The sequence below is a fragment of the Brienomyrus brachyistius genome, unplaced genomic scaffold (genome assembly GCF_023856365.1).
Source record: "Brienomyrus brachyistius isolate T26 unplaced genomic scaffold, BBRACH_0.4 scaffold62, whole genome shotgun sequence".
NCBI lineage: Eukaryota > Metazoa > Chordata > Actinopteri > Osteoglossiformes > Mormyridae > Brienomyrus > Brienomyrus brachyistius.
Genome location: NW_026042337.1, coordinates 1,221,730 through 1,248,932, shown reverse-complemented (window position 1 = coordinate 1,248,932; position 27,203 = coordinate 1,221,730). Strand labels below are relative to the sequence as shown.

The window sequence follows — 27,203 nt, the reverse complement described above, 5'->3', positions numbered from 1 at the left end:
CCCACAACGTCCCGAGCTGAGGTCAGCAGCGCACCATCCCCACTATAAACAGTGCTGATGCTGCACTGCTTTCCCGCCCTGAGCCACTGGATGGTGGACCAGAATCTCTTTGAAGCCATTCTGAAGTTGTACTCCATGGCCTGATTTCGTGAAGGTGATTGTACTGAGACTTTAATGAATCTTTACTCTTTAGGTGTGGAGAGTGCGTAGGATACACTTGGGCAGTATTAAGGTATTACGGGATATTCTCGGTACTGCATTATTTTTGTTTTGCCGAAATATACCCCCCCACCATGAGTGATATGAATTAGTAAGAATTAGATGAGATGTTGCCTACACACCTGATGCGGTTAATCACGTCCTTCAGTAATATGTCAGTATTGCAGCCAGCCCAGCTTCAACATAGCTGGCTCTCATACCGAGACGCTACTGTAGGGCCTGATTATCCGTATCAGGTGTGTTAATGTAGGGCTGCACCTAAGGTCTGCGGGGGGGGGGGGAGGGGGTAGATCTCCAGGAGCAGGACCGAGCATGAGAGCTAAGCCAGATATATCCATCAAGTAATTCTAGAAATTGTAGAGTTTGGGGGATGTGGCAAGAGTAGGGATTAGATGGGAGGAGGGGTGACGGGGCTGTGCAAGGAACACTTTATTGTCATTTTGACAGCATCTTCTCTAGTCACATATTGGAGATCTTTATTGGGCATATCCTGGTCAAGTTCTTGGAAAGATTTTTGTATCAATAAATGTGATTTTTTATGACAGATCAGCCTCCATCTCTTTTACTCACCTGAATAATTCTATGTGGGTACCTCACCCAAGACGGGACTAGTATTGTATTTCCATGGGTTCAATATGTGGTGCTGAAGTCATCAAAGGCTACATGTGAATTATCTGTATGATTATTCGTGTGGCAGATGTGAGCTTACCTGCACACTCATAGTTCATCAACCCATCAGTGATGTGTCCTTCATCTGGTACGGACAAGCATTTACATCCAGTGCTCTGATGAACAGACTTCTGTTAGGACTCGACCCATGATTGGGATTTGGAGTGCTGCCCTCAAAATGTCATGCTGCTTTTAGATGTATCGCACATGCGAGCAGAACCTCAAACAGATGGGCTCATGACATCATCCCAATGCGCAGTCACCTCCTCGGCTGGAGCAGTCCGAGTTTTAATATATGAGACTCTCTTTTCTGAAGGTTCTACCTGCAAACTTCATGCAGGTAGGCTTCTTCATGCCCCAGGGCCCTGGTGAAAAGTGGGCTCAGTTAGATGCACATCAATGATGCGTGTGTGTGGGAGAGGGTTAGTAAGAGTGCAGTCATGGACAGCTCAGGTTTCACAAGGTAGCCTTTATTGCTAGAACATCCAACCACAGCTCCACTGCTGAATCCAATACATGAAGTGCAGAGCGACGGACGAAACACCTGGTGGTGAATTCAGGTCTGGAGGAACAATTCAAAGCATCATTCTTGGTCTTTTCTTAAAAAAAAAAAATTAAGCCTGAGAGTACATTTTAGCACCATTGATATACCAAAAAATGCAGAATTTAATGTTACAAGGTGTTCTAATTCTTCTTTTAAATTGTGGGGTAAACCACAGGCAAATAGGAAAATGCATTATTGACATTTCTGATAGTGCTACAGATTACAGTTCTGCAATATTTAGTGACCAAAAATCTCTTCTCAGAGTAAAAAAATAAAACACTTAAGTAGTTTAACAACCAGTCTATATAGCTAACAACCAATTGTTGACATTTTATTGAAATTTTAACCCCCAATTCATCTTCTTCTCTAAATGAATCTATGACCGGTATGTGCTGTTGGACCATGCAGCCCTCTCTAACCCTCAGCTAAACCAAAGTGTGGTGAATTAGCACCGTATTGTCATCCGCCCAAACTGTGACGGCAACCTCTCGGCATCACTGACATCCTTAATGACAGAGATATTAGCATCCGGTCTTCATGTAACTTTATAAATGTCTGCTGTCACTGTGAGCAGAAAAACATATGAACGTTCTACAGAAATTACGATATAATGGAAAAAAATAACGTGCTATTTTTACAGCTCCCCTGCCTCACTCGCACTCCCAAAGTTGTGTCCCTCAACTAACAACTATTTATCCCCGTATTACGCCCTCAACCCTGGGAAATCCTCCTAGAGACAGTCATGTGAAAGACCCCCTTTAGTAAGGCCGGGTAGTCAGTGACTCTGAAGAGATGTCGGTGATAGGAGGCGACGCCCCGCTGGTCTGCTGTGGCCAGGTCACGCAGGAGTTGTTCGTTCACCAGATCGCCAGCAGACAGCACGAATATCTCAATGCCCGCCCTCTTCACTTCCGCAAGCCTGCTCTTGATGCCGGCATGTGCGATATTCGGGGATCGTCCGTTGGACAGCAGCAGTAGCTTCTTTCTTGTTACGCTGCGGGTTTTGAAGGCCTCGACGGAGAAGCCAAGGGCTGCCTCGATATTCGTGCCCTCGTTAAGGTAATGGGCCGAGTCGATCTGTTCGGCCACCTGTGCGTAGTTTGTGGAGAAGGGGACCACCGGCGCAGCCTCATTGCTGTACTGAGCCACGGACACCTGGACCCGATGCTCGGTCTTCGACGTGAGGAATTGCTTGGCGAGCCTCTTCACAAACTCCTGGGTCATCCCAAAATTCTTGGACCCGACGCTGGCAGAGCTGTCCATCATCATCAAGATGTCAGTGTTTCCCGGGAAGGTGACTAGAATATGAAGGAAACAGGCGGTTGGCGTGCTTTGAGAAGGACAGAGCATACACCTTGGATGTATATGGATCGGCGACTTCAGACAGACTTACTTTCACATTTGTAAGTCGGGCACTTCTTTCCTGTAAAAGAGAAATATTCACCAGTGTCACCAACGACCACAAGATATTGGAACATTTTGAGTTTAGTGAACCAAAATGAGTAAAAATCCAATGTGCCAGTACGCTTTCACATTTACTCCATTCACACTTTCAGTCACGGCACATTCCGGAATTCACCAACCTCTTTAATTCTCACATTCCCAGCTACCCATTCTTTCCATTGATAGCGCTACATTTTTTGCGCAAATCATTGACAATAATTTTCATTTGGCTCAATTTTACAGAACGAGGCAAAACAACTTACTGATCCACACTGAGTCACCCAAAGTTTTGACAGAGATGTAACTGGAGTCGAAACACACACACGCTAAACTGCATGTGTGACGTGAATGTCAGCTGATTAGATGTCGGGGGATGGGACTTTCTCCTGCCGCGTGGAGGAACACCCTACTTAATATACAAGATGTCTGAAACTGGCCTACATCTGTTTGTAAACACGGATTTTACAAGAGGCACGTCTTGTGAGATATTTCTGTGCTATGTTTGGTCCTTTCTTTGTATTTTCACATTTTCCATTAAATCACGATGGAAAAATAACTGAAATTCCGATTAATTAATTAGGTCCCACTTTACAATAAGGCTCCCTTCTGCCACTTTTAAATGGTAGTAACTTATTAATAAAAAGAAAACTACTATAATTTGTTTATAATTGTCTATTCATAATGTAAAAAGTTACAACCTAATTAATAACCTGATTGTACAGCATTCAAAAACCCTTCATATTGTAAAGCGGTACCATTAATCAAAAAGAGATAATATATTCTTTACCAGGCGGCATGGTGTTGCAGTGGTTAGCACTGTTGCCTCACACCTCTGGGACCCGGGTTCGAGTCTCCGCCTGGGTCACACGTGTGTGGAGTTTGCATGTTCTCCCCATGTCGTCATGGGGTTTCCTCCGGTTTCCCCCCGCAGTCCAAAAACATGCTGAGGCTAATTGGAGTTACTAAATTGTCTGTAGGTGTGCATGCGTAAGTGAATGGTGTGTGAGTGTGCCCTGCGATGGGCTGGCCCCCCATCCTGGGTTGTTTCCTGCCTCGTGCCCATTGCTTCCGGGATAGGCTCCGGACCCCCCGCGACCCAATAGGATAAGCGGTTTGGAAAATGGATGGATGGATATTCTTTACCATTCCAAAATAAAGATCTTTCATCTGGACATTTTGATGAGACTAAAGCATACCTGAACATATACTTCTCGTCACGTTCTGCAAGAACCCATCCTGAAGCAGTTCTTCGAAGCTACTGATTGTGATGGGATCTCTGCCGGCTTCCGCGTTCCCGTTTCCGGGACACGACAGCTCCTGCATCTGCTCTGTGTTCTGCTCCCTTCCGAAGTAATCCTGAACACCTATGCCGTCCACCTGACAGGGTATACGCAGGATGGCTCAGGCAACAAGGGCCAAGAGCGCTGTACAAACGCTCCAGATGCCGTCCGCTCTCCGCTACCTACCTTGACGCCGCTGTTGCACAGAACGTTAAGCGAGACGTCATCCCTGCTGATATCCGAGCGGCCATCAGTCAGGACCACAGCCCTGACTTCTTTCGTCTTCATCAGCTTGACGACTTCATCCAGGGTGACTTTCAGGGCCTGCCCAGTGTACGTGGCTTCAGCCAGCCATTTCATGTTCATCACTGCTCTGGACACACAGAGAAATGGAAAAAAGTCGCCATCTGTTCTGAGACTTGCTGGGATGTTTTTTGGTAGGTCTACTAGCAACTTTTCAGCCTGTTTGCCGGAGCATTCTATGGTGACCATACTCTTTAAATGTCAAGAGGGTAGTGGCGCTGTCTTGGCCGAGAATCAACTTCTCCTGGGACTTGTCTCCACTGTACTGGACCACAGCCACTTCGGACTCCCTGCCATCGAACTGGGGGATCAGAGGAGAGAAGCCGTCAAGCCTGATTACCAGATGGATGGGGGGGGGGGGGGGGGGGCATCACCACAAGGGCCGCCCCATTCCTGCCCCAGCAAGGTCACTCACATTGATTTTTTGGTCTGACACCAGTCGATCAAGAACAGCCACGATGAACTTCTTGGAAAGGAGGAAGTTTTGTGCGCCGATGCTCTCCGAGCTGTCCACCACGAAGATGAGGCTCAGCGGGCCACACTTGCACTCTGACAAAGACCAACAGCGGCACAGTTTTCAGGGGACCATCAACTTGACAACAGAAGGTGGGCTATTGATACGCTTCCATGCTGACAGAATCAGAACACGTGACTTAGCAATGAGAGATATGAAAATATATTTACTTACCACAGCAAGCTGCAGGAAAAGAAAAATGCATTTGTAAACACAGCTCTGGAAATTCTATACCATACATTCTATACCATTCTATACTACACATGCATAAAGTCAGGGTATAAAAGTGAGTACTTACAACACATCTTCCTGATAATATCCAAAATTTCACAGTCCTGCAAATCAATGCAGAAACCGTCATGCATTTGAAACAGCGAATCGCACAGCAGGATTCCTGCACCATTTTTCTGTCCGACCTGATTTATCAAACAATTTTTCTGCTATTCCATTTGATCTTTTTCTCAACATGTAAACGTGCAGCAGTCTTATAGGTCTCAAACCAAACGCCGGAGCTCAACTCACGAATCCTGAGTGACATCTTTAGTAATAAACGTTTTGTGGGGTCTAAATGGGATGGTTAGAATTTTGGTGATTTTACTCATAAGTCCACTGCTCAGTTCCATTTCATTTGTACCTACATCCATTCCGGGATGTCCCTCTCGTCCAGCTCCACCCTAAGACATGGAACAAAACCATCACAAATGGGGAATTCGTCAGCTAGGCCACATACACCTTAGTGACGCTAATCACCCAGGAGAAAGGCAAGGCAGACCTTTCTTTGGGAAAAGCGTCCGTGCGATTTCTGTTACTTTATCTGCTTGAATCCCAGCCTCTCAGGCCAGTCGAGGACCTACTCTGTACACAAAAGACCAGGGCTTTATTTCCAGCGTTCTATCCTTAGAACTCTAGCACTTGACTGTGAGAACACAGGAACATGAGGCATTATAAACACACCGGCCTCCAGGTTTACAGGAGATCTGTCTCTCACCACGGTTTCACCACAGCAATGACATCTGACCACAGCCGCGTCCTCGTGAGTCGTTAGATCTCAGTCAGAATCCAGGCTACTCAACGAGCCCGTAACTCAAATGCAGTGTTTACTGCACTGGCAGGATAACTTCAAGCTGTAGACTCTTGTCTTTTTTTGGAGAGGGTTATGGGCCCCTACTGAATTCATGTTTTAATTCTGTTCTGCTGCTCCACTGTGATTTAATTCATCATCTGGGCCTTCACATCTCACATATTCTGTCAAACTGTTTACATTCGCTCCTAATAGATTATAACCTTAACAATGTTCACTTTTCTCCAATATAAATATGCCTTCAAACGTATTTAATTCTAAAACTTACCCATGAGACTTCTCAGAAAAATGGACAAATACTCACAGGCTTCCCTTCCGGTCCTCTGTACCCTTTTGCTCCTTTAGGTCCAGGATTTCCAGGCAAGTTATTCTGAGGTAAACAGACCAGAAAACATCCTGCGATTAATTTATTTTCAACTGAGGGTGGAGTCAGATCCCTGGGCAGGAACTGTGAAAGAACTGGTGAGGAAAGCATGCGGGAACAAGCCAGAAAAATGCAAGATATGCTGCTTGATTTGGGTGACATTGGCTGCAAAGCAAAAAAAATTAAACAGCATCAGTACCACCCTTCTATTACTTAAGCGCTTAGTCCAACGCTTTGTGAAACGTCATAGGAGAGACTCTAGCCCAACAGTGGCTGCTCCAGTTTCCAGATATTTACTGATATTTTGTCAGGCACTGTCTTGCCTAAATGCTGATGAGATGTACATTAGGCAAACTGTTAGGTTTTCGCAGCTGTTGGAGGCAGCTGGAGTGTCTGCCTGCTCATGCCGAGCCCCTGTGAGTTATTTCAGGTTGACAAAACGATCCCAGATCCCAGCCAGCTCTCCCATCCCACTGAAGACACCATTTTTTTGGTGCCAAGTTCCAGCTTTGCCTGTTGACCTGAGTGGCTTGTAAATTCTGTGAACGTTTAGCCGGGCCAGCTTTCACCCTGCATGGAGAAGCAGCTGGGCAGAAAGAATGTGAACCTGGCAGATCACTTTTGACTTCCTGACGCCATACTGCATCTGTAAACACACGAACAGAAGGATCGCCCGTCTGACACGAGGCTGCACTTTTTAACCCGTGAGTAATTAACCCAAGGGCAGCATGTGGCTCAGTGAGCTAAGCCTGTGTGTCTGTAATCAGACGGTTGCTGGTCCAAACCCAGCTTCAGCACATTTGCAGGTCCTTGTGGAAGGTGAGTGCTCTTCGCAGACAGCTTACTCTACAAAGAGCAAGTTGAGAGAGGCATAAAAGCAATTTCCCCACAGGGATCAATGAAGTGTCGATTATTATTATTATTATTATCCATCCATCCATCCATTTTCCAAACCGCTTATCCTACTGGGTCGCGGGGGGTCCGGAGCCTATCCCGGAAGCAATGGGCACGAGGCAGGGAACAACCCAGGATGGGGGGCCAGCCCATCGCAGGGCACACTCACGCATCAGTCACTCACACATGCACACCTACGGGCAATTTAGCCACTCCAATTAGCCTCAGCATGTTTTTGGACCATGGGGGGAAACCGGAGTACCCGGAGGAAACCCCACGACGACATGGGGAGAACATGCAAACTCCGCACACATGTGACCCAGGCAGAGACTTGAACCCGGGTCCCAGAGGTGTGAGGCAACAGTGCTAACCACTTCACCACCATGCCGCCCCCTTATTATTATTATTATTATTATTATTATTATTATTTTTATTAACATCAGGCAGTTAAGTTTTCCAACTCAAAAGAACGAAATGTAACCAAATGATGAGACAACACTGACGAAACTGTCTGGATCTTGCATGGGGCTGAAAGAACCTTTATTGTACATCTTCCATCCTGGAGATTTATTTAATTTTTTTTCCATGAGTGGTTCAAAACTTCAGTGGAGTTAATGTGCCACGAGCCAGGCCAGGACTGCATGCACGATGCGTATGCTGAGTTCCGAACGACTCAGAGCTCAGAAATGTCCAACATCCTTCTCGAAGAAGTACTGTGGAACGCTATCGAGGTCGGAGCTCTGACTGTTGGACTCGGGCCAATTTCACATACCCCGACTACGAGGGTGCTGTCACGTCAGACAATATGGCTGCCTCCACAGGCGCGATTACCGTGGACGATAAAAAATCAAGTGAAGGCCATATAGAGCGATGTTTTCTGATTAAACTGCAATAAAGATACTGCAATTAAAGCTAAAACTGATTATGTATGTGTAGTGGGGACGGCCGATAGGGGTAAACTCCGCCCTCGTAGAGTATTTAAAGATGGGGGCTGCCACACTACACGTGTTTATGATTGGATACGAGCTAACCTTGTCGCTTTGTTTGACTGAAATTGCGGTGATCATTTTGAGAACTTGGTTAATAATCTGGTTAGGCTTTTGTGTGTAGGTCTTTAAGTTTGGAACAAAGGAATTGTTGTTGTGATTTTCATTTTCTTTTTTTCTTAAATAGTTTTTTTTTGTGTATATTGTGTAATCCATTCCTTTGTAAAATAAAACACCTTATTATACAACAGTCTCTTCACTTAACCGAAAGCTAAGGGAAAGTCTAATATTGCTAAGTATTTAGCTGCATGGATAGGGTTAGCAGTCCATAGCTGACACGTCTCTATTCACAATCAGAGATGAATGTGTTTATTAATTAATCAACCTCTCAGGGTTGCCATGCTTATGCAATTGTATAGACAAACTCGGTTTATAATTCATAATCATATAATATGATATTATTACTTTATATAATAATCAGAGTTGGGTAATTCAGGGCCTGAGAGTAAAGGTCCAGGCTGGAACTTTGTTCCAGTCCTCTGTGACTGTGACTCTGTGACTGTGACTCTGTGACTGTGACTCTTTATGCTCAACTGGTTGGTTGTAACAAAACCCTGGTCTGGACTTTTACTCTCTGGACCTGAATTACCCAACTCTTATAGTCATTTATTGTACGATAAAATGATATTACTGAGTCATCCATACTGATGTTTCTAGCTCGGAACTCGGGCATTTTGAACTTGGAAACTCCGACCTCCGACTTGGCTGGAATGCAGCCATACGTCATATGAGAGAAATTAAATTACAGCTTATTGCTGGCTAGAACCTCAAATGTTATAGAAAACAACAGGACATAAGAATTAGTGCCTTAAAGACTAAAAGTGAAATACAATGCACTGGCCTGACAGTAAAACACAAAGTCAGACATCGGTTGAAATACGGTAAGAGTTGGAGGCCATGATAAAGGACATGTTGTCCTACGTAGAGCAGCCACATAATTAAAAAGTATAATTACAACATTATCCCAATCTGTTGAGTCAAGCCGGTCACACGTGACTCTCAGCATTTTTATTCAGCTGGACTCTATCATCACGTGTGTTTACTGGAAGAAAGCCGCCATTTAATCTCCATGTCTCTCGTTGACAGACCCAGTAGATGAAAGACGGAGATGAAGCCTGTGTGGTACGTTCAGTCTCTCGGGGTGGGCCAAATCCTGACTTTTCTTTTATTTTTGTTTATGGTCTACTGCAAATTTAAGATAATTTATTCTATAGAAAATCCATTCCTTCACATTTCATCTACATCACATCTGTACGCAAACTGGTATGATTTGATGCAGTAATAATGATCTTGAGTTTCCCCTACATTCACCTTCCACTATCTAATTTTTACACTTAAATGGATTAGAAGTATTTGTTCACAGAGAAAAAAACTTGTCTTTTTTTAATTGGCAGGAGGAGGCCGACCACATATAAGGGCAGCAGTGGAGGAGGCAATTTTCCAAGGGGGACAAATTTAACTGAGTGCCCCCCCAAGGCTGGGACCCCCCCCCCATCCCTGGGAAGCTGACATATCTCAGCTCAGATAAAGGTCCGGAGTAATGATGTTCTGCGATCTGAACGTCACACACAGCTTTAAAGCAGGATTTCTTTCATTCCCTGCGGTTCAGCTCTGACATTCATCTTCTCGTGCCTTATGAAGGTCACGCCTCGGCTCAGATGGCCGTCCATGAATCTCAGGCGATAATTCAGGGGATTATCAAGTCGGCATCAAAAGCCTCTTGAGCATAAAAGGTAAAAAAAGAAAAATATCCTCAGAACCGTTTATCAAGCCAGTGCTGGCAATAAAAATTGCCCTGATAAGTAAGTTTGTGGGTTTTAACGTAAATAATTTCACTTTATAATTCACAATGTCTGCAGTGTAATCGCTGGACATTTTCCCTGCTTCCAGATTGAAAGATCGCCAGGATGAGCGCTATAAACAGCTGGGCAGAGGGGAGCGGCTGGAGAACAAGCAGGAGACCCTAATTAAAACAAAGAGGACACTGGCCCAGTAACAAATGCATGTCAGGGTCCAATGCTAAGCAGGCATGACTCTGGGGTCTGGGGGCGCGACGAGCAGCCCCATGCGCTCAGCTTCCATTTCACAGCTAGGCACATTTATAATATGAAGGGGGGGCTGGTCGGTGTCCCCACGAGGTGTCTGTTTCTAAGACGCTGGAAGATTCATGTCTGACACCAACAATCACATCACGTGCAAAATTGCTTCAATTTAAGCCAATGAAACTCCGTATGCTATACGTACTCCATTGTAGCCATCGTCCATAAACTTGTACCCTGATACATATCCACTAATGAACTCCTGATTTACCAACTCACGTTCTGCATACTTTGGAAATTCTGTTTAACAAGAACCCAGTACGAAAATAAAGGTTCTACTTTTAGGGAAGCATTGTAGCTTTAAGAAGTGGGGAAAATGAACGAAAATGGTCACACGTGCAGGGCTGGTTTCTCGTCTGTTTCCATGTGACCCTTATTTCCTCGTCCCCATGACAACAAAACGTAGACAGCTGCAGGAGCTCAAAACACAACGCTGCTCTGAAGCACTTCAGCACAGCTCCAGATGAAAGCGATACACACGAATCTGCATGCTTACAGTTCTGTATATGTCTGCATGTCTCTGAGATTACCCCGGCGATTAACTTCAATGCTTCATGGACTAATCAGCCCTAATTTGTTTTAAATTAATGAAAATGAAGAGGGGACTCACATCTGTGCCGGGGTCACCTGGATCCCCGTCATCTCCTTTGGGTCCTGGAGTTCCTTTAGATCCCTGGAAGAAAAAGTGGAGAAAGTCTACATTCTATCTACTGGTTTCTATCTTCCAGTGGCGATGATACTGTCATTGCTCAAAGGCTTTATCTGTTTGTCTCCCAGAATCCCATAAAATCATTATAATTTATCTCCAGCTGTAATGCCTGAGGGGAGGAAAGTAAAGGTATACCGGCTCTCCTGGGTCTCCTCTGGGGCCAGGGTAACCCTGTGAGAAAAACAGAGGGATGTCAGTGTCTCGGCAGTGCGGGGGATTGTGGGAGATGCGCTCCTTCGATACACCGTCATGCTGTCAGGTAGGTATTTTGGTGACCTGGAAGCCAGGGCAGCCCTGGGTGCCATTTCCTACTTCTCCTACTTCACCCTGTGAAAGGAGAAAAGGACAAATTAGAGATGTGATCTGCTCAGTCTGTTTAGACACACATAAAGTCTGTGAAATGATGTCACCAATACCACATAGGCAAGGTGCTGTGTACTTGGTTTTCTTGGCACAATTACTAGGAAGGAGATGTTCTGGAATTAATCTGGGAGACTCTTATCTCTTCCAATGGGAGTGTGCTTAATGGATGTCCATGGCAGGGGTCCAAGGATTCTGATATGCGTGAATCATACCTGATTGTTAAAATGTATGGAGTTTGTGCGAGAAAATGTCAAGCTGGCATATTGTGAACATACTGTGATCCAAGTTCTTAAATAATCCAGACCAAATATATACAAATGCAGTATATTTATATGGACACGTTAGGCTGCACACCTGAAGTGGAAAAACTATTACGAACGCTGGATGGATGTGGACAGCTTATCTGAGGGAATTGTTCAGAGGACTGATACATAATGAGCCTTTGAGAATCCTCTCTTGTTGCTAGGGCCAAATGAATGAATGTTACATTTATATGGTCCTTTTCAAGTTAACCAAAGCACTCTACAGAGTCAATGGGGAGCCACTTCAACCACCACCACTATGTAGCCCCCCACCTGGATGATATGATGCCAACCATTCTGTGCCAGTATGCTCAACAGCAGCTAAGGTGGTGAAGGGCCTAGAAGATAATATACCAGTTATATAGAGGGGATGATTAGGAGAGCAGATTTGAAAAGGCCAGGGTGGGCAGCGTTAGCCAGGACATCAGGGTACCACCCCTACTCTTTCAAAAGATGCCCAAGGACCTTTAATGACCCCAGAGAGTCAGGACCCCGCTTTTACATCTCATATGAAGGACAACACCATTATTACAGCACAGTGTCCCAGTCACTGTACCAGGACATCAGGGTACCACCCCTACTCTTTCAAAAGATGCCCAGGGACCTTTAATGACCCCAGAGAGTCAGGACCCCGGTTTTACATCTCATATGGAGGGCAGCACCATTTTTACAGCACAGTGTCCCCGTCACTGCACTAGGACACTGGGGTCCACACTGACCACTGGATGGGCTGACCTGTTGGCCACAGCACCACCTCTTCCAGCAGCACCCCAGCTTTCCTAGTTGGTCTCCCATCCAAGTACTGGCCAGGCCTAAACCTGCTTAGCTTTAGACAGATTTCCTGTTCTGAAGTGCAGGTGGAATGACTCACCTTTGCGCCAGACAAGCCCCTGTCACCTGGAGACCCTTTAATTCCCCGCGGCCCCCTTGGTCCCTGAGGAACACAAAGAAAGATACTGCAGTTACAAGCATGAATATGCAGAGATTATACGGGTCAACATAAACATTGCCACCCCTCTGTGGTGTGTGAGGTCAATCTGCAGATTGGTATTGGGACATTGATTCATTCATTTATAGCTGTGTTTCCCAATCCTGTCCGCGGGAACCCAGAGTCAGTCCACATTTTTGCTCCCTCCCAGCTCTGGGAGCAAAAACATGGACTGTCTGTGGGTCCAAGAGGAGCAGATTTGGAAACACACATCTATATTATTACCAGAAATTCTTATAACAGATTTACAGCAAGACAGCCTGTCAAGTTTACGGTGGGGGTTGCCATAATGAGCACAAAGACTAACCTCAACTCCGGGCAGACCTTCATCTCCTCTGTATCCCGCAGTGCCAGGGCGACCCTTTTCACCCTGAAAATAAGATATATATTTGTGAGAATGTTTACCATCCAAGGAGTGCAACTCTCTGGCAGCTCATCTATGTGCCCTGTGCTGCCTCGGTAGGATCCAAACCCCCCAGCACTGGAAAAGCAACTGGAAGGTGGATGGATCTCAGACACAATTCAGAGAAACGTAAATGTCCATTTTGCGAACACAGTGGGGGGATGATGCTACGATTAATTGTTTAGTGGCTTCCTGGGGGGTTAAGGCAAGGAAATCTCAGGGGTTACAGCAAACAACGCAGCTACAGAATATAGGCATTCCGGACTGAGGCTGCACTTCTGCGATTTTCTGAATCTGCAGTCAGTTTGGAAACCAGAAAATGAAAAAGACAGCCAGCTGGTGCCTTTGCTCTGGGCCATAAAATAAGCTTCGTTCTGTCAAACAATCCAAAGAAATGTCTTCTCTGTCCCATGGAGAAATCTGTACCATAGAAGAATCAACTAAGCACCAAAGAACCTCTGGCTTGGCTGCAGGATTTCTTCAGACTTTCTGGAGAACTTAGAGAACTTCTCCTTCTGCCTGCCAACTTGGAGGCTTTGCAGTGCACTGCATTGCTCCCCCCCCCACCCCACCCCACCCCACCCCCACCCCCCAACTCTAACTGGAAACAAATGTGTGCTAAGGGGAACAATAAAACAAGGCTGGAACTCTGACTCTGACTATGTTCCAAAGGTTTAAACCAAAACAAATGGAATTCTGACATTTTATTTTAAAAGGATTTTTAATAAGGAATAATGTCACAAAGCTTCATAGAGCCTTGGGTCTAAGGTCCCCGGAGGGAAAGTCCGAGGTGACAATGACAATAACTGCTTGTGGAAGTTTTACTTACATAAAAATGTTCTGAGGGCAGAAATAAAAATGATTGGCCAGAGAGGTAACCAATCAGATTGTAGAGGAGGTGGGACCAAGGAACTAGAGGAGGCAGGACCAAGATTGATTATTTTTATAATGATGATATAAATCATTTTTCCTTCTGCCCTCAGAACATTTTTATGCAAGTAAACTTTCCATGAGGAAAAACTCCCTCAAAAACAGAACAGAAGTTTGGGAGGCACCAGACTCGAACAGAAAGTCCATTCTTGCCTGGACGGCCCTAAGTGATACATGATTAGAATCTCAAAGAGGTGGATGTAGTATCTTCTAGACAGCATGTACTCCAGCCTACCCAACAAGCGGAAGCTGGGCTGTAGAGAAGCTGGCTGCTACCAGGAGATAAGCTGCGTTAGCAATGTGCTCAACAACCAGCTTCCATCTTTTAACTCCATCTGCCATTTTCACTAAAGAAATTCCACTCTTGTCAGCCCTGTAACTTTCCTGTAGAAATCTCTAAACCTCTGGGGTCCAGGGGTAGGAAACACACTTTCACTGACTTCATAAACTTAATTCATGGCAAATAAATTATTTATTATATATTTCTTTTGCCATTACACTCAACTTTATCCATCCATCCATCCTTCTTCCAAACCGCTTATCCTACTGGGTCGCGAGGGGTCCGGAGCCTATCAATGGGCACGAGGCAGGGAACAACCCAGGATGGGGGGCCAGCCCATCGCAGGGCACACTCACACACCATTCACTCACACATGCACACCTACGGGCAATTTAGCAACTTCAATTAGCCTCAGCATGTTTTTGGACTGTGGGGGGAAAGCGGAGTACCCGGAGGAAACCCCATGACGACATGAGGAGAACATGCAAACTCCACACACATGAGACCCAGGCAGAGACTCGAACCCGGGTCCCAGAGGTGTGAGGCACCCCAGAGGGTTAACCCACATATTAAGCAAGGTATCCTCAAGCTGTGAGTTAATACAACAGGAAGCTGGAAAGGCCCATCATCCATTGTGATCCGGAGCTGTAAAGAAATGGCTCTCCAGAGCTGGCATTGCATGCCGCCCTACTGCACAATCCGTAGGTCAACAAGTAGCGCGTTGTGTGAACAACACCAAGGTTGTGGGTCCAAACCACGGGGAGCTGGCATTCCCTTCCCTCTCCTGTAAGTCACGTTGGGTAATAACAGCTGATAAATAGAGCTAAAAGCAAATGACCGGCCATCACGCGATGAGAAAGGATGTTCGTTCCGCGGCGTGGTATTTATTGCCCGTTGGTTTCTCTTACCGGATCTCCGTTAGCGCCAGGGGGGCCCTCCCGACCGGGTTCACCCCGAGGTCCTAAATCGCCCTATGGGAAGAGCAGGAGGATTACATCACTGGCCAATGCATATTCACATATGCGATTTTTAACATTCTGAAAATATCACAAAAAATAACTTTCACGGGATGACTCACGGCGTCTCCACGCGGCCCCCGATTTCCACGGGCTCCCTGCTCGCCATTCTCTCCTACTGGACCCTGGCAACAATTATACCCACAGGAAGTTTATTAGAAGGAGTTACCAGAACAGAAAACAATCAGGAAAATCCCCATATGCTGAACTGAACTGAACACCCACTCTGCTCTGCATCCACAAATATCAAAAAATCGCAACTAATCTAGTAGGAAATGATTAATATGGCAGCATTACCAGCTCCCCGCGGGGTCCATCACGGCCCGAGGCTCCCTGAAAGAGACACCAAACAATTAAGGAGTCGAGGAAGACATTCATCAGTGCAGGCACCTAGCAGTCTACATGCACCTGGCAGTCTACAGGCACCTAGCAGTCTACATGCACCTGGCAGTCTACAGGCACCTGGCAGTCTACATGCACCTGGCAGTCTACAGGCACCTGGCAGTCTACATGCAACTGACGTAAACCCTTCAGAATACCTGTTTAGCAGACACAGCCAGTCTATTACAGAAGACACAGATACATTCAAACCCAGAACTGACATCTCTAGATGTCTGCTATAATGTTCCTGCACTTGCTGAGCCACTCTGCATCCCCATATCACACAGCTCCCTGCTGCACAGCCTTTCATTGCACAGGTGACAAGATCAACTTACATCATCTCCTCTCTCTCCCTTGTCTCCGTTGAAGCCCTTCGGTCCCCTGTTGCCCTGTTAAAATGAAACAGATAAAATGCAAACACATCTGAAAGAAAAAACTGAACAAAGCTTTTTTATCAGAAAGTACCAGGCCTCCCCACCTCATGACATCACCTGCCCTCCCTCCTCACTTCCTGGGCAGGGCCTCCCCACCTCATGACATCACCTGCCCTCCCTCCTCACTTCCTGGACCAGGCCTCCCCACCTCATGACATCACCTGCCCTCCCTCCTCACTTCCTGGACCGGACCTCCCCACCTCATGACATCACCTGCCCTCCCTCCTCACTTCCTGGGCAGGGCCTCCCCACCTCATGACATCACCTGCCCTCCCTCCTCACTTCCTGGGCAGGGCCTCCCCACCTCATGACATCACCTGCCCTCCCTCCTCACTTCCTGGACCGGACCTCCCCACCTCATGACATCACCTGCCCTCCCTCCTCACTTCCTGGACCGGACCTCCCCACCTCATGACATCACCTGCCCTCCCTCCTCACTTCCTGGGCAGGGCCTCCCCACCTCATGACATCACCTGCCCTCCCTCCTCACTTCCTGGGCCGGACCTCCCCACCTCATGACATCACCTGCCCTCCCTCCTCACTTCCTGGACCGGACCTCCCCACCTCATGACATCACCTGCCCTCCCTCCTCACTTCCTGGACCGGACCTCCCCACCTCATGACATCACCTGCCCTCCCTCCTCACTTCCTGGGCAGGGCCTCCCCACCTCATGACATCACCTGCCCTCCCTCCTCACTTCCTGGACCGGACCTCCCCACCTCATGACATCACCTGCCCTCCCTCCTCACTTCCTGGACCGGACCTCCCCACCTCATGACATCACCTGCCCTCCCTCCTCACTTCCTGGGCAGGGCCTCCCCACCTCATGACATCACCTGCCCTCCCTCCTCACTTCCTGGGCAGGGCCTCCCCACCTCATGACATCACCTGCCCTCCCTCCTCACTTCCTGGACCGGACCTCCCCACCTCATGACATCACCTGCCCTCCCTCCTCACTTCCTGGACCGGACCTCCCCACCTCATGACATCACCTGCCCTCCCTCCTCACTTCCTGGACCGGACCTCCCCACCTCATGACATCACCTGCCCTCCCTCCTCACTTCCTGGACAGCCACACACTGTGTCCCTTTACCTTAATGCCAAGCTGGCCACTGGGGCCTTGCCTTCCTGGCCCCCCATCTTCTCCTGGATCTCCCTGGAGGCAATAAAGCAGGTGATTAGTCCACTTTGCCGCTTGACTCTTTGTCCAGAGCAGTGTTGATGAATAGGTCAGCTTTCCAAACAGGCTATATAACTAAACGTCCGAATGGAAAAATGTCCTTACTTTAACTCCTCTGGTACCAGACGGTCCAGGGTCTCCTTTCGGACCCGGTTCTCCTGGCAATCCCTGTAGCAGAAAACAGACAAAACTTTAACTGAATGAAAATTAAGAGAAAAAAGACAATAAACGGCACATTTATCTTACCAAATCTAATAATTAGCAGCACCAGATGAACTCCAAAGAAGCCTCCTCAGTGCACAAGGTCAGGAGGTACAAAATGAAAACATGAAAATCTACCATGGCCATTAGGGTTTGAGGTGTTCATTTATAAATTCAAGGTAACCTAGAAGGTTAACTGCTCTGCATGAAGGCCAAGATACTTTTACCACTGTGTCTAGCTTCCACTAGTTTCCATCTTCAGCACTGCAAAACGTCAGATGTAAGTGTAAGTAAAAACCTCTTCTGGGGTCTATTGTTCAATCTCAGACGCATCCTCAGGGCGTTGCTGCATTCCACTACCATCTCCCATTCGAATCCCAAGTATAGAAAAACACGGCTTTACTCCAGTTCTAACATATAAAAGCTAAGCTGAATTTCATGAGTGAAGATAAGCATAGACTAAATAAATAATGGAGTCTTTGGACTCAGTACAACTTTGGGGCTTATTTAAAAAAAAAAAAACCATCAAAAAGGTGCAGCGCCCCCTTCAGGATGTCTGCAATGACCACAGTTACAGTGGCCTGTCTGAGTCCACAGACAGATGGGCTACAGGGACTGTTTTTACAAAGTGCTACATATATAAACACATTGGTGAGTAGCATAAACACTTGGGAGGGGGCATTTTACACAGAGTTGACTTACATCACCGCCTTGCTCTCCTTTGCAGCCCGACAACCCCGATAATCCAGCTTCACCCTATAAAGAGAAGAGCTCATGAACACAGATCCCAGATACCCCCCTCCCCCCATCACATTACTGTTCTCCATCTTTTTTGTTTATGTAAGACATTTCCATTATTTAGCTTTCTGTAGCAGCCAGACCCTGGTCCACTGCAGATAGTTAAAGACAATCACTGGATTTTTTGCAGTCTTTTGGAATATTTCACAAACAGATGTTGGTTTTCAACCTCGTGCCAGCAGAGCTAACATCCAGTGCTTCACCCACTGCATGTTACATGAAAAGCATGACGCCCACATAGCGTAGGGCTACGGTGATGCCCTAATCGCTGAATAAAATGTCCACCTTGTGTGGAGTGTATTCAGCAGGCAAATTTATGTAGCCCTACTGGAATGCACACAAGCTGAGGTTCTCACCTTAAGCCCATCTACACCATCGAGCCCAGGGCGTCCTTTGTCTCCCTAGAGAAGACATGGAGAGGATTGAAATGATACAGAAGAGAGAAGGAACAGACAGGTCTGCAGAGACACAGCGGGTCTAAGACAACCCAAGTTGAAATTCTCATAAGCACATCACTCACCTTGAATCCTTTGAAACCCCGAGTTCCCTTGATGAGAATGATGAAGAAACCATTAGCAGAGAGTCAGTCTTCATACAAACATCATAAATGCCATCAGACAACACTGTCCAATAATATATTGATGGTAAAGTTGGGTTCTTACTAAGGCTGGGCGGTATGCCCTAAAAATGATATCACATTTTCACATGAACATTTTTACAGTATCGATATTTATCACGATATTCTAAAATTCGTACATAGAAAATAGTAAAATATGACAGGTGGTTTAATTTTTTTCTGATTACGATGACCAAATTGTTTTACTAATAGCTATGGAGCATGTGACAGGTATGACGATAAATTACAGCAACAACAGACAGATGGAACTTTTAAAACAGTACAGTATAACTGTTAATTACTCAAGAAATCAAGCGTTTTCGGCTATATTCTACACAATATTGTAATTGACGACGATATGAATGTGCGTAATCAATATACGATATTTTACCGATGTATCGCCTTAATTTTTACATTTCAGCGATGATACTTCAGTAAGTCAATCCATCAACGATTCATGCACCGGTTAGAGTGGTGCAGAGTCTGCATCTCTGTGAGCATCTCTGTGAGCGTCTCTGTGAGCATCACAGGAGATAATGGATTGGAAGCAGGCCCTACCATGTTACCCTTGATTCCTTTGTCACCCTGCAAGAGAGGAATAAGTAAGCATCAATTACGCCACACCAGCCAGAGCCGGACTGAGGAAAGTCCAACACACAGATATCAAAGTCCATTCACGTGGGTCACATCTGGCCTACAGCACAAACCTATTTCTCATTTAAATTTATAAGAAGAATCTAGCAGATAACGTCAGATAAAATCAGATTTACAAATGTAATTTACACATAGTAAATATTTCAACCAATCAGCCACAAAGTTTGGGTCATACTGTTATATCCTTAATAAATAAGTCTTGGTTGGCCGGCAAATTCAGTGGTGGTTTTTAATGTGGATCTTTGAAACAAGGCTGCCTACCTTCATCCCCTGGTAACCTGCAGGTCCTGGGTCACCTGGACGTCCCTGTCAGGACATAAGTGAAGGTGTCACTTTGCGGAGGAGTACACACTGCAGTTGCTCAGGCTGCGTACGTTACGCAGGTGTACGCTCTTCCCACTAGGTGTCTGCATTACTGGGTGATGCCTTCGGGGGCAGAACACTCACAGTATTAATCTCCCGACTTTGACAGTAATAATCAGGTCATTTTCGGTTCTTTATCACGCATGTAAATAAAATGCATCTGTATAGCGCCTTTCACAGCGTCACAAAGCACCATACCAGAAGGAAAATAATAAAATACAGAAAGCAGACCTACCCAAAAGCCACCCTAAAGAAATGCGTCTTGAGCTTACACTTAAACTATTTAACAGATTCCACGATCTCACAGGCGAGTGCACTGCCTTCTTTAAATAGTTGCTGTTTCTTGACTCCTTCTGTTCTGTCACTACATACATTCACCTGTCACACAGGTCTTGGAGGAAGTGTAACATCCATCCATCCATCTCGGTGCCCTCGATATGAACATGGTGGTGGGTCTGGATCACTTACCACAGGACCATTTTCTCCTTTATTTCCTGGAATCCCAGGCCTGCCAATCTCACCCTGCCAAAGAAATATCGGCATGCAGTTACAGTGGCACACCCTACACCACACCACAGCGCAACTACTGCTGCTGCCTACGTCCACTGTCAATATTAACTACATCCCGTGTCTGATGGTGCATATCGACTTCAGAGTGACTCACCTTGGGTCCAACATCTCCATCAGGCCCAGGAGGACCACTTTCAGCCTAAAACAAAAATAAATAAAAACGGGAGAGCACCTCACTTTCCTGAGAGAGAAAGTCGCTCATACTTTCCACAATCATGCAAATGGATACTCCTACATGAATATTCGTTTAGGAATCAAAGAAATTTGTATTTCCTCTGGGGGAGCCTCCAGTGAGGGAAGAAAAAAACACGACAAAACCGAGGAGAGACTTACATGACATTCGGCAGTGCAGCACTGCAGAGATGGAGAGGAAATGACAGTTAGCACTGTAGCACTGTGAACACTGCAAACTGCATTAAAACATTTTAATTAGGTTATTACAGATTATACACTGAATGAGGAAACCCTACCATGTCCTCGGTGTCATTTCTCTGGGGAAAACAAGCGAGAAACAAGGCAGAGAATCAGCACTGGTTCATGTCACAAACAAGTAGACAAACTTCTCTGTCACATCGAAAATGACCTTGTGCTGACTGGGGCCACCTGGCTTATGTGACACTCATTTACTCACAATCATTTTCATGATGTCGCTGATGACCCGCCTCCGGTTTTGTTCTGTGGTGTCCGCTGCCAAGAAGTCCTGTCTGTACTGTGGGCTTGTGGCGATCGTCAACAGTCTCTTGTCCTTTAAGGTGAAAGCAAATAAAAAACGATTGGCATCCCCTGTGAACTGAGACCTCCTGGTTTACGGAGGCTGTCACGTGGCAACGGAATAAGCCTGAAAGTTTCTCCAGCCCATCGGAACACACCGCTTCGCTGGGGATGATGGCCACGGAGAACACTTTGATGCCCATGTGTCGCGCCTCGTTAGCGGCATCCTGAAGACCCCCGCAGGGCTCCTTGTACCCGTCCATGGGGTGTCCGTCTGTCACTACGATCATGTACTTCATCTCGTGGCTGGTAGAGCCTCTAGAGACCAATCAGAAACACGGCATCCGCTTTGGAGATCAGCACAACTGGGTAATTAACTCTAAACTCTTGAATCAGAAGAGGACCATGTAGGCATCAGACAAGATATACAGGTAGCTGTAGCTGTGAAACATTACTATATCCTACGTCAGTGTTTCTCAACCTGGTCCACAGGGACCCCAAGACGATCCACATTTTTGCTCCCTCCCAGCTCCCTGCCATACAGTGCATATTTTTGCTCCCTCCCAGCTCCCTGCCATACAGTGCATATTTTTGCTCCCTCCCAGCTCACTGCCATACAGTGCATATATTTGCTCCCTCCCAGCTCCCAAAACATGGACTGCCTGGGGATCCCCGAGGACTGAGTTGAAAAGCACTGATTTAAGTTATATTCTTAAAGTATGACAGTGTCTGTAGTGTCACATACAAAGACTAAGAGAAAATGAACACAAAAACATTTGCATGACAGCTGAAGTCATGGAGGTGAGACACCTTCAGGGTTGGGGGTTTGCATCCCACCTCTGCTCAATCTGTGGAGTTTGCCTGCTCTCCCTGTGACATCGTGGGTTACAGCCTGGTACTCTGGTATTGTTCGGGCTGAAAGCTCACTAAAAGCATAAGCTACATGACTACGTGTGTCCTGGGGATGGGATGAATCCCGGCCTTGTGCCCTGTGCAGCCTGCAACAGGCCCCAGGTGACCCTGGGGATGTTAGGGTTAGGTGATAGGTGGATCTCAGCTGCCATCGCAGCCTCAGGCTTTCAGCACTGGGTGACACAGGACTGCTCACAGTCATCTTCATGATGCTGGCGATGACCTGCCTTTTCATTTGTGATCTCCACTGCCTGTACTGTGCATTTCATCAGCAGGCAAAGACAATGTTGGTAGTTAATGCACATTTGCTAAGAAAAAACACCATTTAATATTAGAATATACTCCACTCTTGTCCTTCAACAAGTTACTAGTATCTACGCCACTTTGGTTCCTCGGGGGCACCTCAGCCATTCCACGCACACATCAGATTTCACCACCAACTCAAACAATCAATCAATCAAATTAATTAAATTAGTTAACTTGATGAGATATTGATTAGCCAGACAAGGTGTGCTAGTGATTGAGTGAAAAAACATAGGGGTGTATCAGATGGTTGCTGCAAATACTGAGGTGACTTTAGGAGAGGTTTTGAAATGGTGAAGCTGACACACTTGGACAGGCACAGAGGTGGCAATTTCAGGTCCAGAAAGTAAAAATCCAGACCATGCTTCACTTTCAACCAACCAGTTGAGCATAAAGAGTCACAGTCACAGAGGACTCATCTGGTTGGTTGAAACAAAATCATGGTCTGGGTTTGTACTTTCTGGACCAGAAATCTCCACCTCCAGATAGGCATCATAGTGTTACACCAACATGTGGATCATTGTATTTTAATTGCCTAAGACTTGTGCACAGTACTGTATATGTGCGTGTAACTTTGCATGGATGTATGACTACATTTGTGTAAGGGTGAATCTGCCTTCCAGTGCACGCTGACCCCTCACCCGCTAAGCAACTGGCTGATACCCTCCTTCATGGCGCAGTCGGTGTAGGTGCCCTTGCCGAAGTAGGAGATGGCGTTCACGTTTTTGGTCATCTCGGCTCGATGCTGAGTCACGTCTGCCAGCTCCTGGATGACCTCCACCTCATCGCTGTAGTGCAGCACCCCGGCATTCCACTGCAGGTCACGGTCACATGGCTGGCGACTGACCAATCGCAACAGAAGGCCATTTTAAACATTAAAATGTATGTTATTACTGCTTCCAGGTAAAGAGTTACTGTTGTATTCCTGCTGATAAAATATGTTTTATAATACATCCTACAATATACAGTCTCTCCTAAGGTTATAATGGGGTCACGTTCCAATAAAACTAGCGTAAGTTGACTTAAACAACACTTAGAACACTTACATTAGCCTACAGCTGGGCAAATTCATGAACACAAAGCCTTTTATAATAAAGGTGTCGAATATGTCATGCAATTTATTGAATAATGAAAGTGAAAAACATTTACCCATCGAAATATCGCGACACGGATCATCATAAACTGTTGAACGTCTGTATACTGAAGTACGTACTGTATGTTTGTACTGTAGGCATGTATGTACTTATGTATGTAAATATGTATGCTTCTACTCAAACTTTGCCTGCAAAACAAGGTTTCTCATTAATTCCCGCTTGTAGAAGTGAAGGTATACATACATGCTTTTCAGCCCATTGATGAACTGTATAGTGAAGTCTTTGATCTGGCTGATGTAGTAGTCTGGGTGGGAGGCCCTCAGTGCAATGCTCTCAGATGTATCCAGGACAAAATAAAGGTCCACAGGACAGTCTGGGGAAAAAACATCAATATTCTGTTTTGTTTAGAAGAAGCTTTTATCCAAAGCAACATTTATTTTTGGAGCAGGGTGAGAAAATCCCATGAACAACTGAGGGTTAAGGGCTCACTGTGAAAGTGCTTTGCCCAACGTGGGATGTGAACCAGCAACCACCTGACTACAGGCATATGCTAACCTGCTGCGTGGTTATTTTACCTTATGTTTCTTCAGAAAAATGCATGAATGTTAATGAGCAAAGAGAGTTCATCATTAGAAAAATGTGCATGGTAGATATTAACCAGTGACCTGTCTAGACCATTTCAACTGGGGGGGGGGCACACTGGGGCCTTGTCCTCCAAGTATTACCTACACTAGACTACCTGCATTAAGAAGCAAAAGACAATTTTCAGAACCGGCAAGTTATTTCTGCAACGCTTTGCAGTTATCTTACAGTTTTTAGAAATACGTCACTCACTCTGATTTCTTGTATAGACTGACTTGATTCCAAAAGCTTGATTAATGTATTATGTCGTTAACTGTTCACCAAATGAAGCCACTCGACCATCTTGGCACCCTCATGCTAAGAGTCTGTCAAGGAAATGTGTTTACGCATATATATACTACTACTACTACTCCTCCTACTACTACTACTACTACTACTAATAATAATAGTACCTTTATTTCACATGCAAGTAGCATACATATTTAAGAACGGGGGCAGGCATGTTGGCATGGGGGCACTGACACCCCCTGCTAACCCCCGAAATTAAGTAATTAAATATTAACATCCCATGATTCTCTGCAGTCTAACAGAGAAGAAGCAGGTCAAACAACACTGAATCCTACGCCACGTCGCTTTCATTGCTTGCAGGGTCAACAAACAAACAAACAAACAAACAAACAAACAAACAAACAAACAGCCAACAAAGAGAAACGGGGCTAATTTCCTAATTTATCTATTGTCGTCTTTGAGACGAGTGACTTCATTCTGACTCTCTGCTTCCTGTACATATTTGGAGAGCCCTGGAAGGACATAGACATGGCCACAGCGATTTACTTCTTGGATTGGGGGAGATTGAGGGAGACTGGGGGCGGGGAGATGATGAGGGAGGGAAAACAACAACGGATAATTTTCAGTTCTAATTTAAAATTTCAAATCGGCACAAAAATCCACAGGTCTGGGGCAGCCGCATAAACCTTTTCATTGTTTCACTAATCTGTCATTGGGGGGCACTAAAGTTACCGCATTTAAAATATATTTTGTAATACTTTTACGTTTAAAAGATCACCTGTATGCGAGTTCAAGTTGTTGGAATACTGATTCAGTGCAAGTGTTTGATTCTTGACGATTTTTGTCTTTTCACGAATAATATGTCTTTCTTCCTCCAATATGAATGTCTTTTGCCGTAAAGTCCTTGTTCCCTATTTAAATAAAGACAGTGGCACTGAGCTCGGGCGACTGCAATGGTTTAAACCGTAAAGCAATAGAATTGGGCCTAAGATTAATCATTTAAGCAAGTGTAAGCATATGGACACGCCACAGAACAACTACAACAATAATAATAGGAACAACAATAACGGACTTTAATAACCTTTGTCATAAACAATAGGATAATAAAGACATTTACGGTACTCGACAACCTTAATGTAACAAACGGCTGCTTCCTGTACAGGAAAAACAACCACTGTCCGTAAGATCTGTTCTAATGGGTCCCGTCTTACAAATGTTAACCTTTTTCCAGGCGTGTATGACCGGGCTTAACGCCGCTGGGGTCCATCTCTGTGGATTTCTCGTATCAGATGGACGCAGCAAAAAAAATCCCGGACAGCTGGCATCTAAATAACAGTCACGATTTAAACCATCGGACGCTGACATCTATGGCTGAATAACACTTCAAACCTTACCGAGAGAGTGTGTTGTGCATTCCTTCATATTATGTGGGAGTAACTGTTTGTTGCTTCACTTACTTCTGCAATCTCCTTTAAGGATAATTTAAGAAAATCCCCAGATCAGCAACTGTTTTTATGGTTTTCCTATTAATAACCGTTCTTGTTTGTTTTCGCGTTGAATTATGTCACTGTCCAGACAATCTCACCTCAAATATTATAAAGCCGGTTGATCCGACAGATAATGGCACCACGAAATAATTAAGGAACTACATCTTCAAATCAAATAAAATGACAGTAATAGCTGAAAACTGACAGCGCTTATTATAACAATTTTTAGAATTGTGACCCAAACGGTATAGAATATCATCGGCTTACCTCTCTCCCCTCTCCTTAAAACATCCTGAGCTGCCGACCCTACCCATAAAGGGAAAAGCCAGAAAAGAACAAAGTTTGCAGAAAAAAGCATCCTTCCTTTATTACTGTTTATCTACGAAGCGTATGCATTAAAACAAATGCAGACTGGAAGCCGACGCTTCGAAAAAGAAATTAAAACTAAATTTGTTTTTGGAAAGAAACTGCAATCGTTTTGTGGAAAGTCTCCCCAAGAGAAGCACTGAGAGGATGGAGAGAGGGACTGCGCAGTCAGAGAGGAAAGAGGGCAGGATGAAAAACTAAATCGCAAAGGGTGGAGGAGGAGTCGATATCCGTAGGACAGATTTTTATATCTAAAAACTTTAGCGCATTCTTCAAGCCGTGATTTACACAATGTGTTTTCCGCTTCGTAACTTTTGGTGGAGATTCTTATTTTATGTAATGTATTTTCCAGTTAATCACAATCTGCAACATTGTATCGCCGTAGGGGAGACCAGGTGCGGACGTCACTGCAGTTGGTTGTTACAATAAACACCTTTGAACTTTTATGATGCTACAGTTGCACATCTAAACAAATCCAGCATTACTCTATTACTCTTTTAATTGTGTCATTTCGTTTTGCACTGCATCTAAATTTTAATTCTAACAAAGATACTGAATTTTGCTATTCTAAGAAACAAAACAACTGCAGCTTGGTATCTCTAAAATATTGGTGTATGTTGCATGCGCCCTATACCATCCGTCCGTTTTCTAACCGATTATGCTGGTGTACCTTGTCACGGTTAGCTTACATAAGTCTACTTTGTGTCTCCAAGCTTTCTTGTGCGCATTTATACGTAATAATGATCAGTGGATCTTCCTCTGAGCGTATGAATTATTCGCAACGAATTAAGTCTCATATTTAAATCATTCGTACA

The 27,203-nt window shown here is 45.3% G+C and overlaps 1 protein-coding gene across 1 annotated transcript; it reads right to left on the bottom strand.

Moving 5' to 3' along the window:
• Window positions 1-1,337: 1,337 nt before the first annotated feature.
• On the bottom strand, window positions 1,338-26,571 carry col6a1 (collagen, type VI, alpha 1). The gene is made up of 35 exons (XM_049001883.1): window positions 26,290-26,571; window positions 23,909-24,038; window positions 23,213-23,413; window positions 21,515-21,674; window positions 21,277-21,390; window positions 21,116-21,136; window positions 20,979-20,999; window positions 20,740-20,784; window positions 20,544-20,597; window positions 19,974-20,018; window positions 19,617-19,643; window positions 18,963-18,989; window positions 18,799-18,843; window positions 18,347-18,400; window positions 17,549-17,611; window positions 17,357-17,419; window positions 16,164-16,217; window positions 15,745-15,780; window positions 15,510-15,572; window positions 15,340-15,402; window positions 13,126-13,188; window positions 12,702-12,764; window positions 11,442-11,492; window positions 11,301-11,336; window positions 11,067-11,129; window positions 6,358-6,423; window positions 5,611-5,646; window positions 5,271-5,307; window positions 5,147-5,155; window positions 4,874-5,007; window positions 4,650-4,759; window positions 4,342-4,528; window positions 4,072-4,252; window positions 2,826-2,855; window positions 1,338-2,730 (listed from the first exon to the last, which is right to left on the bottom strand). The coding sequence occupies exons 1-35, from the start codon at window positions 26,378-26,380 to the stop codon at window positions 2,144-2,146; spliced, it is 3,030 nt and encodes a 1,009-aa protein (XP_048857840.1). The 5' UTR covers window positions 26,381-26,571; the 3' UTR covers window positions 1,338-2,143.
• Between the last annotated feature and the right edge of the window lie 632 nt (window positions 26,572-27,203).